At 37.6% G+C, this 14002-nt stretch overlaps 1 protein-coding gene across 1 annotated transcript in view; it reads left to right on the top strand.

Annotated features, from left to right (window-relative positions):
- Positions 1-14002, top strand: part of BRCA2 (BRCA2 DNA repair associated) — an 83098-nt gene that overhangs the window by 17362 nt on the left and 51734 nt on the right. Inside the window, exons 9-11 of the mRNA XM_045016348.1 lie at positions 370-484; positions 5721-6923; positions 7898-13096. Coding sequence (XP_044872283.1) covers positions 370-484; positions 5721-6923; positions 7898-13096 — 6517 coding nt within the window. The remainder of the gene's footprint in view (positions 1-369; positions 485-5720; positions 6924-7897; positions 13097-14002) is intronic.

Raw genomic sequence — 14002 nt, 5'->3', positions numbered from 1 at the left:
AATACTGAATCTGTTTTTTGTTTTTTTTTTTTAATTTATAGTTAGGTATTCATGTGTAGCTGTGTAATATTCCTTGAGCCAAAAAAAATGAAATATTTTAATTTCCTCTTCTCTTCATTCTGGTATCTCCAGTATGGTTTAAAACAAGTTACATTTTAATATTTAGTGTTTGCAAAATTTAGTATGTAAAACCAAGCTATAATTTCACGTAATGTGTTTAGTATTTTCTGTGTTTTGAACTGATGCAAACTCCACTTGTTACTATACATAAACTATGTACACGTTAAAACTTGTAAAAATCATAAATATTAGTAAATCCTAGTGAACATTTAATATTATATAATTGTCATTTGACTCTTGGGCTTACAGGTCTTGCACAACTTTTTCTCCAGTCATGGTAAAAGGCCTGAGAAGAATGATATAAATGTACTATCCATACCAGAGACAGTAAACTTAAATACAGAATTTGATGTCAAAGACCATGGTAAGCACTGATACTTTAATATTGTTAGTTCCTTATTGGGTTTACTGTTTCTTAGCCTCAAATATTAAGCTACCTTCACTAAAAGAAATATATGCAAGAAAAACTCTCAGGGAGTTGACTGTTGATCAGTGATACAGAACTCATATACCTTAGAGAGAAGACTGACATGTGTTGTAAGGTCAGGAAATGCAACCATAAATGTTCAGATACAAAAGGATACAAAAGACTGTAGTAGCAGTTATTTTCCCATTCATACTGTATTAAAGTAAATATAGAAGTTTAGAATGCATCCACTGCAAGAAGAGGCTCTGCCCAGTGCAGAAATATCCCTAGCGGTCAAAGAGCACTTTGGGTGGAAGCAGGTAGGGTGGTAGATGAACTGCCGCATCCAGTTATTATAGGGACAGACTGGAGCCTCTTCCCTTATAAGGGGAAAATGAGGGTGTAGAGTCCCCCATGGCAGGAAGCAAGACCAACAGGGAATGGGGCAAAGGAGTAGATGTAGGAAAACCAAAGAACCCTAGACATAAAGATACAAGCCGAGAGAAAGATAGGACCACCCTCGAAAAGGAGAGGGTGAAAACAGATGCCCTAACACAAGGGGCTGGGGAAAATAGTGCTCCTAGCTTCAGGTGAAAAGCAGGCAGTTCCAGGGAACCTCACCACCAGCACAGCAGGAGGAGGGATCTTGGGACAGGTTTGTGGGGTTGGGGGAATCAGAGTCCCCAGTGGAGGAGGAAAGGGAGGCACAGTGGCAGGCCCCGCCCAAACTGAAAGAGAAAGCAAAGGGAATGGGGAAACAGGCTGTCCATGATGTGCGAATCTGTGGGTAGAAACAAAATTATGAGGGTGACTCTCACCCACAAAGTGTGACTTCTAGGGGTGGAACATGGACAACCATGCTGGGGCAAGCATGAGCATGGGATGCTCAGATCCACCCTTAAAGAAGGCAGAGTGCAGAGGGAAAGAGACCTGGCAAGGATGGACGGTGTGTGACAGAGTGCAGGGAATGCACCAGATAGCTGTCTGGCCTTAATGTAAATTCTGTGTATTGATGGCCCATCAAGGACACTTAGCTGTCAGAGTGGGCCACAGAAGAAACTCATTCTGCCCAGATAGCTCTTACTGGGGACACCTCAGACTCCGAGGGGCCAATGGCCACCCCCTGTGGTTAAGTAAACTATGTAAGGACATGTGATATGCTCATGTGGCCCTGGACCAGTGGCGTATCTAGGAATGTAAGTTTGGGTGGGCCGCAAATTATTATGGATGAGCAATATCCTACCCATACATTTCCTTACAGACACGGCTTTGTTTTTGATTGGCCTCTTCGCTCCGCCAAACAATACGTCTTCCTGGCACCAGCAGCACCTCCTGCAAGAGGCACTGACCCCAGCAGCAGCTGCATGGACACAATGGGGGACCCCTCAGCAGACCTGTCGTCTTGAGGGGGGTCTGAGGGCAGGGGAGAGATAATTTAGCACTCTGGCCTGGTGTGTTGTGAGTGTGGCTGGAGCCAGGCTGCTCCAGAGCACAAGCCCCTCTGCGCATCCCAGCCTGGCAGAGCTGCAGTTTGCAGCTTTTTCTTCAGTCTCCGGAGCAGAACCCCAGCAGCTGAGTAGCTCACAACTTTCCTGCCTGGCTGGGGGGAAGCAATTCTTCGGCTAAAACTACGCCTGGGTGCCAGAGAGAGCAAATAAACCCATCTGGGAAGGGGAAGGAGAGCTCGCATCCCAGGTGCCAACCCCTCTGCAAATAACAAAAAAAAAAACCCTCCTATTTTTAGCTTACGGAACTTTTTCTGTAAGCTCGGATTTGTGTATGTTGGGTTTATGTAACTCGGGGAGCGTCTGTACAACTTTGATTTAAAAAGCTGTTCAGAGAACACAGAGATGAAAATATGGCTAAGGGATTGAGAAATTGAGCTGGCTGAGTGAGTCTCTCCATGGGAAAGGGGATACATATCTTCAATTTGTGTAGCGCATAAAGAAAAGTATTATAAATGACTGTATAGATGGTATTTGACTCTATTTAAGATCCATAATTTTTTTTTCTACGAGGCAGGCACTCTGTTCGGGGTGAGGGAGAAAAGGGAACATATTTGCATGCATGGTAGTTGTGTGCAAGAATTAGATGGTTTTGTGAGGAAATTGTTAAAAAGATTAATCTTCTGACAAAATGCCAGATTCCTGTGGTCCCCTGACATGCTTACTTAATGCTCCAGTAAAAGATCTACATTTTAAACAGAACACACATTATTTTTGTTGTTGTTGGCACTAAGAGTTGGTATTGCACATGATTGGAAAAATCTGACTTCTATAGAAATGTGGTATAGCAAAATATGGACTGGCCTTGTAAAGAAAACACTTCCACAAGAGGAAACACCAAAAAGAGGAAAGGCATTTAGAAATTTGGTCACCCTTTTTAGCATACTCAGAGGAGAAGGGCTCTCCCTCCAGCAAGCTAGAATCTGGAGTCACGCTCTTTGAATATTAACCTGATCCTGCATAAGTAACATATGAGGTAGTCTGTTAATGTTTTATTGTAACTTTGCCATAATAAAAAGTTTCAAAAAAGAAAATACAAGAGAAATGGTAGTGGAATTAAGGAGTTGCCTGTAAATACGAGATGAGGATACCTGATTGGGTATGTAAAGATATTGATTGCAGAGTTGTTAAATCTGAGCCCGGTGAAAGTGGACTGAGTGCATACGGTGCTGTTCCTTCCATCTGAACCTTGTAATAGATCTAGAGTGTTGATTATTAAATGTCGTCATTATCAATAGATGTAATTATGAAAAGATGATTATCACAAGATGCCATTTTTCCAAGACCTCTGCACCTTTTCTTAAAAAAGGAGAGAGCTGGGGAAAATTACAGTAGCACTCAGGAGGTCAGATATCCACTACAGATGAGGGTTCCCATTTTAATTTTCATTCAGTTTCCAAAATCAGTAGTATACAGTGAGGGACTCTAACCAAGGAAAAAGTACACTCTAGTCGCTTGGGATAGAAATCCAAATCTCAGACACCCAAGAACATACTCCAGAGGTAAAAACTAATCGTAAGCTGCTGAAAAAATCATCAGAGATGATGAAACCCAAGAAAAGGAGGGTAGGAAAAATAAAGACAGAAGACTCTAGAGAATGTTCTGGCAATGGCACCCCACTTAGATGCCATTCACAAACTTGGGGAAGGGAAGAGGAGGATGTAGTGGTGATGCTGTCTTCTGTCTAACTTTTAGCCCAGTGGTTCGGTCACTCAGTCAGTATGTGGGAGACCTGTATTCAATTCCCTCCTTTGTCTGAAGTGGAGAAGAGAGAAGCCAGCCAGCTCAAAGAAATAATGGATTGGGAGTAATCTAATCCAGCGAAGCACTAGGTTGTAACTGAACAAAAAAATTGTGACCATGTAAATATTACTAGGCTACCATAGATTAATTTTTAAAGAATGATGCCCTCTAGAAATTTATCCATATTCTTTAGCAAATGCTACTCTCTGGGTTTGGGATAGAATCAGAGATAAGATCTTTTCCTTCACCCATGACATCCATTGTAATAATTCATATTTTAACCCAAATTACAAATCAGAGTTTTCAATGGTTGAGAGAGCTATGGAGTACATACAGTTGGCCAGCTGTTCATCAAAGGAACTTCTTTAAGAATTTTTTTAGAACTCAAAACCAATTTTAATTTCCTCACTCTCCCATGGTATCAGTATCTTCAGATTAGGCATCCTGTTTCTCAGCTTTCTAGTAAAACTGTTTTATGGAGAAATTTAAGTGTAATAGAAGTGATAGCTTCTGGCTGATTAGTTATATTTTTTGTTTCCTAATTGAGATCAGTCTTTCTAGACAACTTTCCTAATATCCATAGATGACACCATGGAAACAGGATTTGGATAGGCAGTTACCCCAGGGGAATGGGCTTTGGTATGGAAAAGAGGACATGGAACCTCACTCTGGAGTAATAAAAAAAAGACTTTAAGACACTTTCAGTGTTAGGTTAAAATAAATAAGTGTAAACTGAATGGAGATACATGTTGGAGAAATTGTGGTCAAAGAGGTAATTTTATGCATTCTTTGTATGGACATGTCTAGTCATCAGAAAGTACTGGGATGTGAGTCGTAATCAAATATTACAAATTGTGGGATATTTATTGTAAAATGATCCCTTGTTAATTCTCTTGGGACCTCCTAATGGAAACGACGCTCAAAGAAATGAAAAATTAATCTCATCTGCGAGTAGCTGCTAGATTACTAATAACTCTGAAAGTGGAATGGTTAAAATATATAGGAGGTTGTTATGGAAAAATGCATCAGTTACCAAGCAAAATAAAGGACAAATATATACATAGATATCTGGTTAACATGTATTTGTATGTTCACCTGCAAAAACCAACATCCAATTTTTTTTAGTATTAATGTTTGATAGACACACCTAGTTTGATAAGTATGAGTAGAATCAGTATTTTCACTTTATTTAATAAAATCCCCCGGTGGGTGGTGTAAAGAAGCTCGCTCTTTAATATGGTAATGGTAATATCCCTGCCAATAGAGACAGTTGACTATATTATTCTGTAATGTTTCTCTAAACAAAAAGATGAGTGCATTGTTGTAAAGATTGTTTTTCTGATATTTATAGGGCAGTGATTTGTAACCTTTTTAAAACTTCCTAAATAGTTATAAAAAGAAGAACCTGTGGTTCTCTTCCTAATCTTTTTTTATGTTATAATATTGTGCATTGAGAATGGTCATGATAGACCACATTTTTCCTGTTAAATTATTGTTCCATTAACTGCAAACAGTAGACCCAAAGGAAGGGGAAAATGTAAAACGTTGAATTTAATTGTAGGTCCTTCATTGTCCCCTGCATGGTATAACTTGCATAGGAGACAAATACAGAAATTTAAGTTGTGGGGTTTTCTACTAATTTTTCTGTCTATGGGACATTCACACTTTCCCTTCCCCTAGTAGAAGAAGCCAGGAGTTCCAGCCTCAAAACTTGTTGGTCCACTGCAATCCATAGGAGGCATGAGATATCTGCATTGATGCCCCTTGTCTCCTCTCTCCTATTCATAGCAGCAAATGCTGGCCACTGGAGAACACTCCTGCTGTGGACACCCACGTACTGAGAGGGAAACAGCAGGAGTAAATTCAGTCTGCAGACTGTATGATAGAAATAGAGTAGTGTTTCTAAGATAATATTTTCAATAATCCTGTTTTTTAACTATTTACAGAGCCTGAGAAGATGTTGGATGGCTCATTTGGTGAGATGAATAGCTTGGAGGATAGATTTCACATTTCCATTAAGTCAGATGGGAACAAAATGGCACAAAATGCCCTGAAAGATGGAAAGATGCATGAAATGACCATAGATCTGCCAGATGCAGGGGAACATGTTCTTTCTGTATGTCATACTAGTGGCAAACATCTACTAGAAGTGAAAACAACCAACTCGACTACAAAAACACACTTTGATAAAATGACATCTGTTTTACTTCAACAGACTAATGAAGTGGTGGAGAATTTTAAAGATGCTTGCTTAAGGTGTGAAAGAGAATTGGATTCTCCTAGGGGTGAACTATTTACAACTAACATACCAAATAATAGAATACAGAAGCCCTCCAAGAATAGAAAATTTACAAGGGAGGATATGCCATCTTCTTTAACCTCTGAATGGTCTCAGCTGAACTTATCTGGTCTAGATGTAACACAGCTGGAAAAAATATCCGCCCGTGATACTTGTTCACCATCCAGTGTCTGTAGCAAGAAAAGATCTGAAGGCAAATTAGCACTTGTGACCAAGGAACATGCTAACTTCAGTACTTTTGAAACATCTTTACTGTACACTTCAAGTCTAATAAAAGCAGAAAAGCTGTTGAATATCAATTGGTTAGAACACACAGAGAATGAAACAAAAACTTATGAAAAGTACTCAACCTCTGAAACCTCTCTAATGCATTCTGTCTCCTGTCAGGATCCACAGTTAGTGAAAGGATGTGCAGCTGAAAAGGTTTCTGAAGTGAACTTTTTAGACTGTAATTCCTTAATGGAAAATACAAACTTTACAGAATACCCAGAAGTCCATAACTGCTTTCATAAACATTTAAAGGAACATTGTAAATCTTCCATAACTGATGTTACCACTCCCCCTGTTATATGTAATGCTTCAACTCCAAATAATCCTGATGGCACAAAATGGTCAACAAACAATGAAAACACCCCCAGGAGATCTGGCTTGAAAAGCATGAGTGTGCTATCCAGCTTGAAAAAGAGACCAAAAAGATTTATTTATACAATAAACAATCCCTCCCCGGATCAAGAGGGAAAAGTCCAGAAAGAAATAAAAAGAGGTTCCTCTAGTCATTCTGCATCATCTCATTCAGAATTTGAATCATGCACCTTTAAAGGTCCTGATATAGCCAATAATGATGATCAAGGTATGTCTTCTAATTATTTTCACTAGTTGAAGGTTTTTTTTAATTCAACTTACTTCTTGCTTCCCCTTCACAATTCAGATGAAGAAGTATCATTCTGAAGGAAACTGTAATTCATAAGATTAGTAATGGGATCTGATGATAATAAATAGTGACAGAAAGATATTACCATTTGAAAACAGTCTGGTTAGCTTATGTGAAATGTATTGGTCTCAGTCTTGTTTCTAGAAGAAAATTTCCACCTCAAATAAATTGTCAGAGCTGACAACTTTTTTTTCAGTGTTGCCAGAGGTGACTGAATGGGCATGGAGTATTCTAGAGATAGGGTCTCTAGGTCAGGGTTGATGAACATTAGTGGAACAATATGGGGAACATTGTACTACCGTTGCATCCCTTATATATAGCTAGAAGGTTTGGATCTCCAGACTTTCCATCTGGTACCTTTCAGGAGCACTAAAACACTTTAAATTTTTTTTGCCAGGGTTAATGTAAGTTATACACCTGTTGTGATGTACATAATGTCTTTTCAAAAGCTGTGAATTTTTCCAAAATAATTAGTTCAGACTGGGGAGTTAAGGATCCCGCCTCATGTGATGCTCTTACCACAGAATCCATGTGCTGTGACTTCACAAGAGGGACACCTATTCTTCTATTTTAACAAAAGCAGTACTTGATTTGTGATTACAACTCATGGTATTTTAACTGAAGGCTACTGATTTCTGTTCATGGTAAAGTCAATTGTCAGACCATGATTAAAGCATACAAGGCCCCGATCCTGCAAACACACACTTGAAATCAATGGGACTACCCATGGTAATACAATTAAACGTGCACAAATGTTTACAGAATTGGGGCCAAAGTTGTATTTAAGGGCTAAGTTAATTAACTTCAGTTTATTTGAATAAGTGAGAACTGCTTTGTGTCTTCTATTTATTGACATGTCTAACTATTTTGCAATGTTTTTCATTTCCTTGTAGATCTTTTGGTTTCTTCTGCTGAGAGAAAGTATTTGCGGTCAGATACTGAGGAAAATTCCATGCTATTGAGCAAATATGCCACAAAAGCAGATAGACTAGATAACTCACCTAATAGTTCTTTCAATAACAGAATGATACATCAAGACTTGAAAGATATATTAAAAAATAATAGCAGGGAACATCAGCCTGCTTCATCATTAGATTGCTCAGAAACGTCTAATACTCCGAAAGAATATTTAGTGGTTTCTTCAAAGAGTAGACATGTTTTGAGTGTAAAGCATAAAGTTATAGCTACAGCTTGCCTCCTAGCAACAAAGCATTCCAAAATGGACTTTGGTAGGATTAAACATGTGGTTCAATGCCCAAAGAAAGATGAGATGGATATGCATACGAATGTTAATCCAAATAATGACACTGTTAAAGATCAACCTGGAGAGCCGTCTAGTGATAATGAACAATTGGTTGAAATGGAACAAGAGCCAGTATCTATGAAAAATTGTCACTTCAATGATACTTTGAGTGAAATTAACCTTGAAATAAGTAAGAATAATAGTGTTTGTTGCAATAAAAACAGATCAGGAGATGAAAATGATGTTACAGGCCATTTGCCAATAAATGAATGCAAAGCTGTAAGTCTGCCACCTTTGGTAATTCAGCCGTATAAAAATTCTAGCGCTATGTTAAACAGAGAGAGAAAAACAGATACAGTTCCATTTTCAAAAGTTATAGCGGCTGATCAAGAAACCGAGTCAATTGAAAAGGATGAAAATAAGCTTCAAACAGCTGCTAACAAAAACACTGTAACTATAGAAAGTGGCAAAAACCTGTTTGATCACAAAGACTGTGGTTCATTACAGGTAGTAATTTCTGAGAAATCTACCTTGCCAGAGCTTGCATTAAAAATGAGACCTGAACAAATAGTTTCAGGCTTTGTTACACAAGAACCAGAGCCTAATGTAGAAGATAAGTATTGCATAAAGAAGGTGATCAAACTTCCTTCTAAACATGTTGCATCAGATAAAGATTTATATTCAATAAATCCTTTATGTTTAGACATCAAGTCAAAAGAAAATCAAGAAGACAAAGAGAAATGGTCAGGACACGCAAGATTTAATGGCCATAGCTTAAATGAAAGCTTTGGTGGCTTCCAAACTGCTTCTAATAAGCAGATAAAACTCTCTGAAAACAGCGTTACAAAAGGCAAAATGTTGTTCAAAGATATGGAAGGGGAGTGTCTTGAAGACTTTTCCAGAGACGGGATCAAAAACATTTCAAATCAGATTACAAAGGAAAATGTTAAGATTTCTCCAGTTGTGGATAATAAATTGGAAACTAACTATTCCCATGGTTTTGATTCACAGGCAAGTTTTGTTGAACCTAAGAATGCACAAGGTATCCTGCCTGAAAGCACAGATTCATCTCTTCAAAACTTGCCTAGAAATCAACCACCTCAACTAAACCGAACCTTGACAGCAAGCCAAGAAGCTGAAATTACTGAACTTTCTAACATACTGGAAGAAACAAATAGTCAGTTTGAATTTACACAATTTAGAAAGCAAAGTAATATGGTGCAAAATAATAGTTCTGAACTGTCTGGATGTGTAGATACAAATGAAACAACTAACTTGAAGAATATTTCTGATATGTGGCAAGATACTGATTTTGATGACTCTTTTGAAACTGAAGCCCAAAGAGTAAATGATAAATCCAGTAAGCATACCAACACAAATGAAGAGTCTACGATGATGGCTAATGTAAAAGAAGAGAGAGAGATTTTCCAGAAAAATAACTGTGAAGTTACGTCTACTAACTTACGCAGAAATGCAAATAAGACACCTCTTGTCCCAAGTTTTTCAGTACCTACACAGGACAGTTTTTCTAACTTTGGAGGGTTTAGTTCAGCTGGAGGCAAAAAAATAAATATTTCTAATGAGGTTTTGATGAGAGCTGCAAAATTGTTCAGTAACCTGGATGATGATGGTGAGATGTTTAAATCCACTGAGATGAATCCCAGAAGTGGTTATTCTAATAGACACATGACTTCTAGATGGAATGTTTCCAGGTGTTTGACAGAAAAAGACAACTATTGTGGAGAAAGTTTAAAGGATGCAAATGTTGAATGCCAAAATACACTGAAAAATAATGAAGAAAATATTAATACATTTATGCAAATATATAAAGAAAATCAGGGCGAAAGTACAAAAAATATTGTTGAAAATGATTGTATTTCTAGTAGTACCAAAATTAATAATTTAAAAGTTATTAAATATTCTAGACATAAGATGGAAAATGATCTGTCATCTAGTGAAAACCAGAATCAGACTCTGAACATCTCAAAAACAAAAATTAAGAGTGACACTCAGTCTCAGTATAGTTTACAAGAAGGTTTGTCAGACCTAACATGTTTGAGCGAAGTGTCTAAAACTGAAGAAATATTAACTTTAAATATTTCAGATGAAACAGAACTGGATCCTAATAAAAATGAAGAAAAGATAAAAAATCTAGATGATTTTCAAACTGCATCTCGCAGTAATATATCCGTATCCCAAGCACCATTGGATAAACTCCATTTGTTTGAAACATGCACAGAAAAAGAGCTGGATAATATTTCATCAGATTTCAATAGGGAAGTGAGAAATTGTGTAAACATGAAAGGAATAGATGCTACTTCTGTAAAAAAAAACATTAATGTAAACCAGAACAAATCCAAAATAGGCTCTGACCATCAACAAGTCTCCATCCAACAAGACACAGATTTTGAAATCAAGAATATAAAACGGAACAATATGACAAGTTTCCATACTGCTAGTGGCAAGAGAGTTATAATTACTGACGAATCTTTGACCAAAGCAAAACAAATTTTTGCAGAAGAAAATGTTTTCCTAGAAAATAAGCATAATAGTGGTAATTTTGAGGACTCCGAGATTCAGGCTTTAAAAAAAAAGAAATATAACAAAGACTTTATCAAAGATTGTGAGTTATTTGCAGAAATCACTCCCAAATATTATCAAGAAATACTTAACTTTACAGGTAACCTTGTTTCTAAAGAACTTGATAATCCACCTAAAAAGATATTATATGATAGTCTAATTAAACAACCTGTGGATGTTGAAACGGTGAAAAAACTTTCAGTAGAGGTACATTTATCTGCTAATTTGGACAAAGAACCTGAAGAACATTCAGAAACTTCATTTTCAAAAAAGCCTGTTTGTGTGGCCATTGGAAAGTCAGGTTTGGGATTTTATACTGGAAATAGCAAAACAAATTCTCCAAGTGAGGCATCTTTATTTGAGGCAAGAAAGCTGTTTGCAGAGGGAAATCTGGAAAATTCACCAAGAAAAAATGATGGCTCAAAAAGTACATTAATTGTTTCTGCTAATGACCAGATTGCTACAGATTTGCGTTTAAAAGAAGTACCAGATATTCTTGCAGAACATCCCATCTATATAAATATGAAAAATATTTTAACTGTGAAGGGTAACAAAATAAAAAATGATTCTCTTTACTTAACTCACAGGGACGAACGTTGCTCTTTTCATTTAAAAGACGATAGTAAAGGGTCTGACTTTCAACATTCCAATGATTCAAGCCATGATGTGAACTGCTTCCCAGAAAATATGGATAGTGTTTCTCAGGATCAGCCACTAGTAAGTCTCACTGCAGACAAAAACAACTTACTTAGTTCTGAAGAAACTTTTCAAAATGAGAGTTATATGAATCAAAACAGTGATTTAAAATTTCTGGATGCCAACAATGTTTTGAAAATCTCAGCCTCTGAAGTGGCAGGCTCCAATTCAAAGTTTTCTAAGGATGGACTAGTTGCATTCAGTACAGCAAGAGGTAAAACAGTCACTGTTTCCTACGATGCACTAAAGAGAGTCCGACAAATGTTTCCAGAAAACTGTGATAAATCTAGGAAACAGAACACTGAGACTAAATCAGAAACTAATCAAAATGAAATTGCAGCAAATTGCTCTGAGACCTTAGACAGTGCTAAGTGCCCTACTTCTGCTAACTCTTCAAATGTAGACAAGAGTGAGACTTATAATTCAGCTACATGCCATTTTCCCAATGTAAATGAGAAGAACTATGAAGATGAACAAGCACTACAGCACAATAGAAATAAATCTGCAGATACTGGGTCTGAGTCAAATCCTCAGACGACATGCTTTCAGGTGAATGACACATTTTCTGGCCTATGTAAATCTCCTAATAAACTAAATCATCAGTCAGACTTTTCTACAGGTAATTATGGTTTTTTTAGCACAGCAAGTGGTAAACCTGTACAGTTATCAGAAGATTCATTAAAGAAAGCTAGAAGTCTCTTTTCTGAAATTGAAAATAATTCGTCAGATCAACAATGTGTATCAGAGCTGAAGTGTGATTATGATGCATCTTCAGTTGGGGACCAAGTAGAAAAGTTTGTTGGAACAGGAAGTACTTCAGCACTTAGGAAATCTGAGGTAGCAATATCACAAGAAAAAAGATTTTCAAACCCCAAACTGATTTCAAATGCTACTTTTGGATTCAATACAGCAAGTGGAAAGCAAGTGCTAGTTTCTGAAAATGCTTTTCTGAAAGTGAAGCAGGTGTTCGATGACACTGCCATCAGCAAATACTGCTTTGCAGATCAATTTAGTTCAAGACAAGATCCTGTTACAGCCCTAAAATCATCTGTTAATTGTGTTGGTGCAACCAAAGTAGATGAAGCCTCTTTAAAACCCAAAATCCAGGACATTCATAATGAAGAACTTGACTTAACAAACAGCTGTCCTGTTGAAATGAAGCCTTTACAAAACATTTACAATATTAAAATACCTGTGTGTGCACCTCACAGTGAGAAGGATAAGCACCTAACTTTATTAAACAGTTTTACACTTTCAGAGGAGACTCAGCTTTTTGAAAAAGACGATCACGGTCTAAGTAGGATGGAAATGGAAGCTGAAGCAGTTTCATGCAATGCTCTAACTAAAACAAAGCTGGATGTTTATCATCTTACATGCTCCCAAAGTTCAGAAAAATACTTGGAAACCGAAGCAGCAGAAAGTGCCAAAGCTTTTATGGAAGATGATAAACTCACTGATTTTGGAGTAGAAAATAATATAAAAGAATCCCTCTTTTTTTGTAGAAAGATTGATAAAAACTGTCCATTAAATATGAGAATTGGGAAAAGACGCATGGAAGAAAAAACCTCACTTGGTAGGTGTTATTTTAAATTCCAGTAAGTGCATTTAATTTTGTATTTCTAAATAATTTAGAGCACTTTGCAATATAACGTGTTTAAGCTGATTTTAAGTAATCTAAGGCTTGAGCCTGCTCTGCTTGATTTCAGTGTCAAAACTCTCCTTGACATTGGTGATAACTTATCCATTGATTTCAGATGGAGCACGAGCAGGACTCTTGTTATGAAGCACAAACGATACTTTAATAATTAGTATAATTCAAAAGCTGCAGATTTTTTTTGCTAATATTTATGAAAGCTACAGCTGTTACCTGAAAGCTATGTTAGACTCTAACTTTTCACCATAGGAGACCAGAACGCTAGCCCTTTCTTCCTGGGAGCAGGCAAGTGCTAATTGTATCTCTCTCTGCAAATCTAATTAGCTGTGTCTAAAGGGTATTCAACCCCAGAAAAGGACAGGTATTGTTTCCACCTTCATTAGTGTCTCATCAGTGGAGAATAGCTTTCAGTTGTGGCAGGATTTCATAGGAATTCCATTGGTGGAAGCGCTCCCTACATGGATGTCTGAATTAGGACATCTCTACCTGCCTAAGGGCTTGTCTACACTGGCAATTTACGGCGATGCAGCTTTCTCGCTCAGGGTGTGAAAAAACACACCCCTGAGCGCAGCAAGTTTTAGTGCTGTAAAGCGCCAGTGTAAACAGTGCACCAGCGCTGGTCGCCGTGCTCCCAGTGCTGGTAGCTTTGCCTCTCGTGGAGGTGGTTTTTTTTGTTGTTTTTTTTTTAAGAGCACTGGGAGAGCTCTCTCCCAGCGGCTCTGCTGTGACTACACAAGCCACATTAAAGCGCTGCCAGTGTAGACTAGCCGTTAGTCACACCCTTTCCAAAGCTACTTTTAGGGTTTCCTGTGAATTACTTGCTAT

Source organism: Mauremys mutica, chromosome 1 (assembly GCF_020497125.1).
Source record: "Mauremys mutica isolate MM-2020 ecotype Southern chromosome 1, ASM2049712v1, whole genome shotgun sequence".
Lineage (NCBI taxonomy): Eukaryota > Metazoa > Chordata > Testudines > Geoemydidae > Mauremys > Mauremys mutica.
This window is presented reverse-complemented; position numbering and strand designations above follow the sequence as displayed.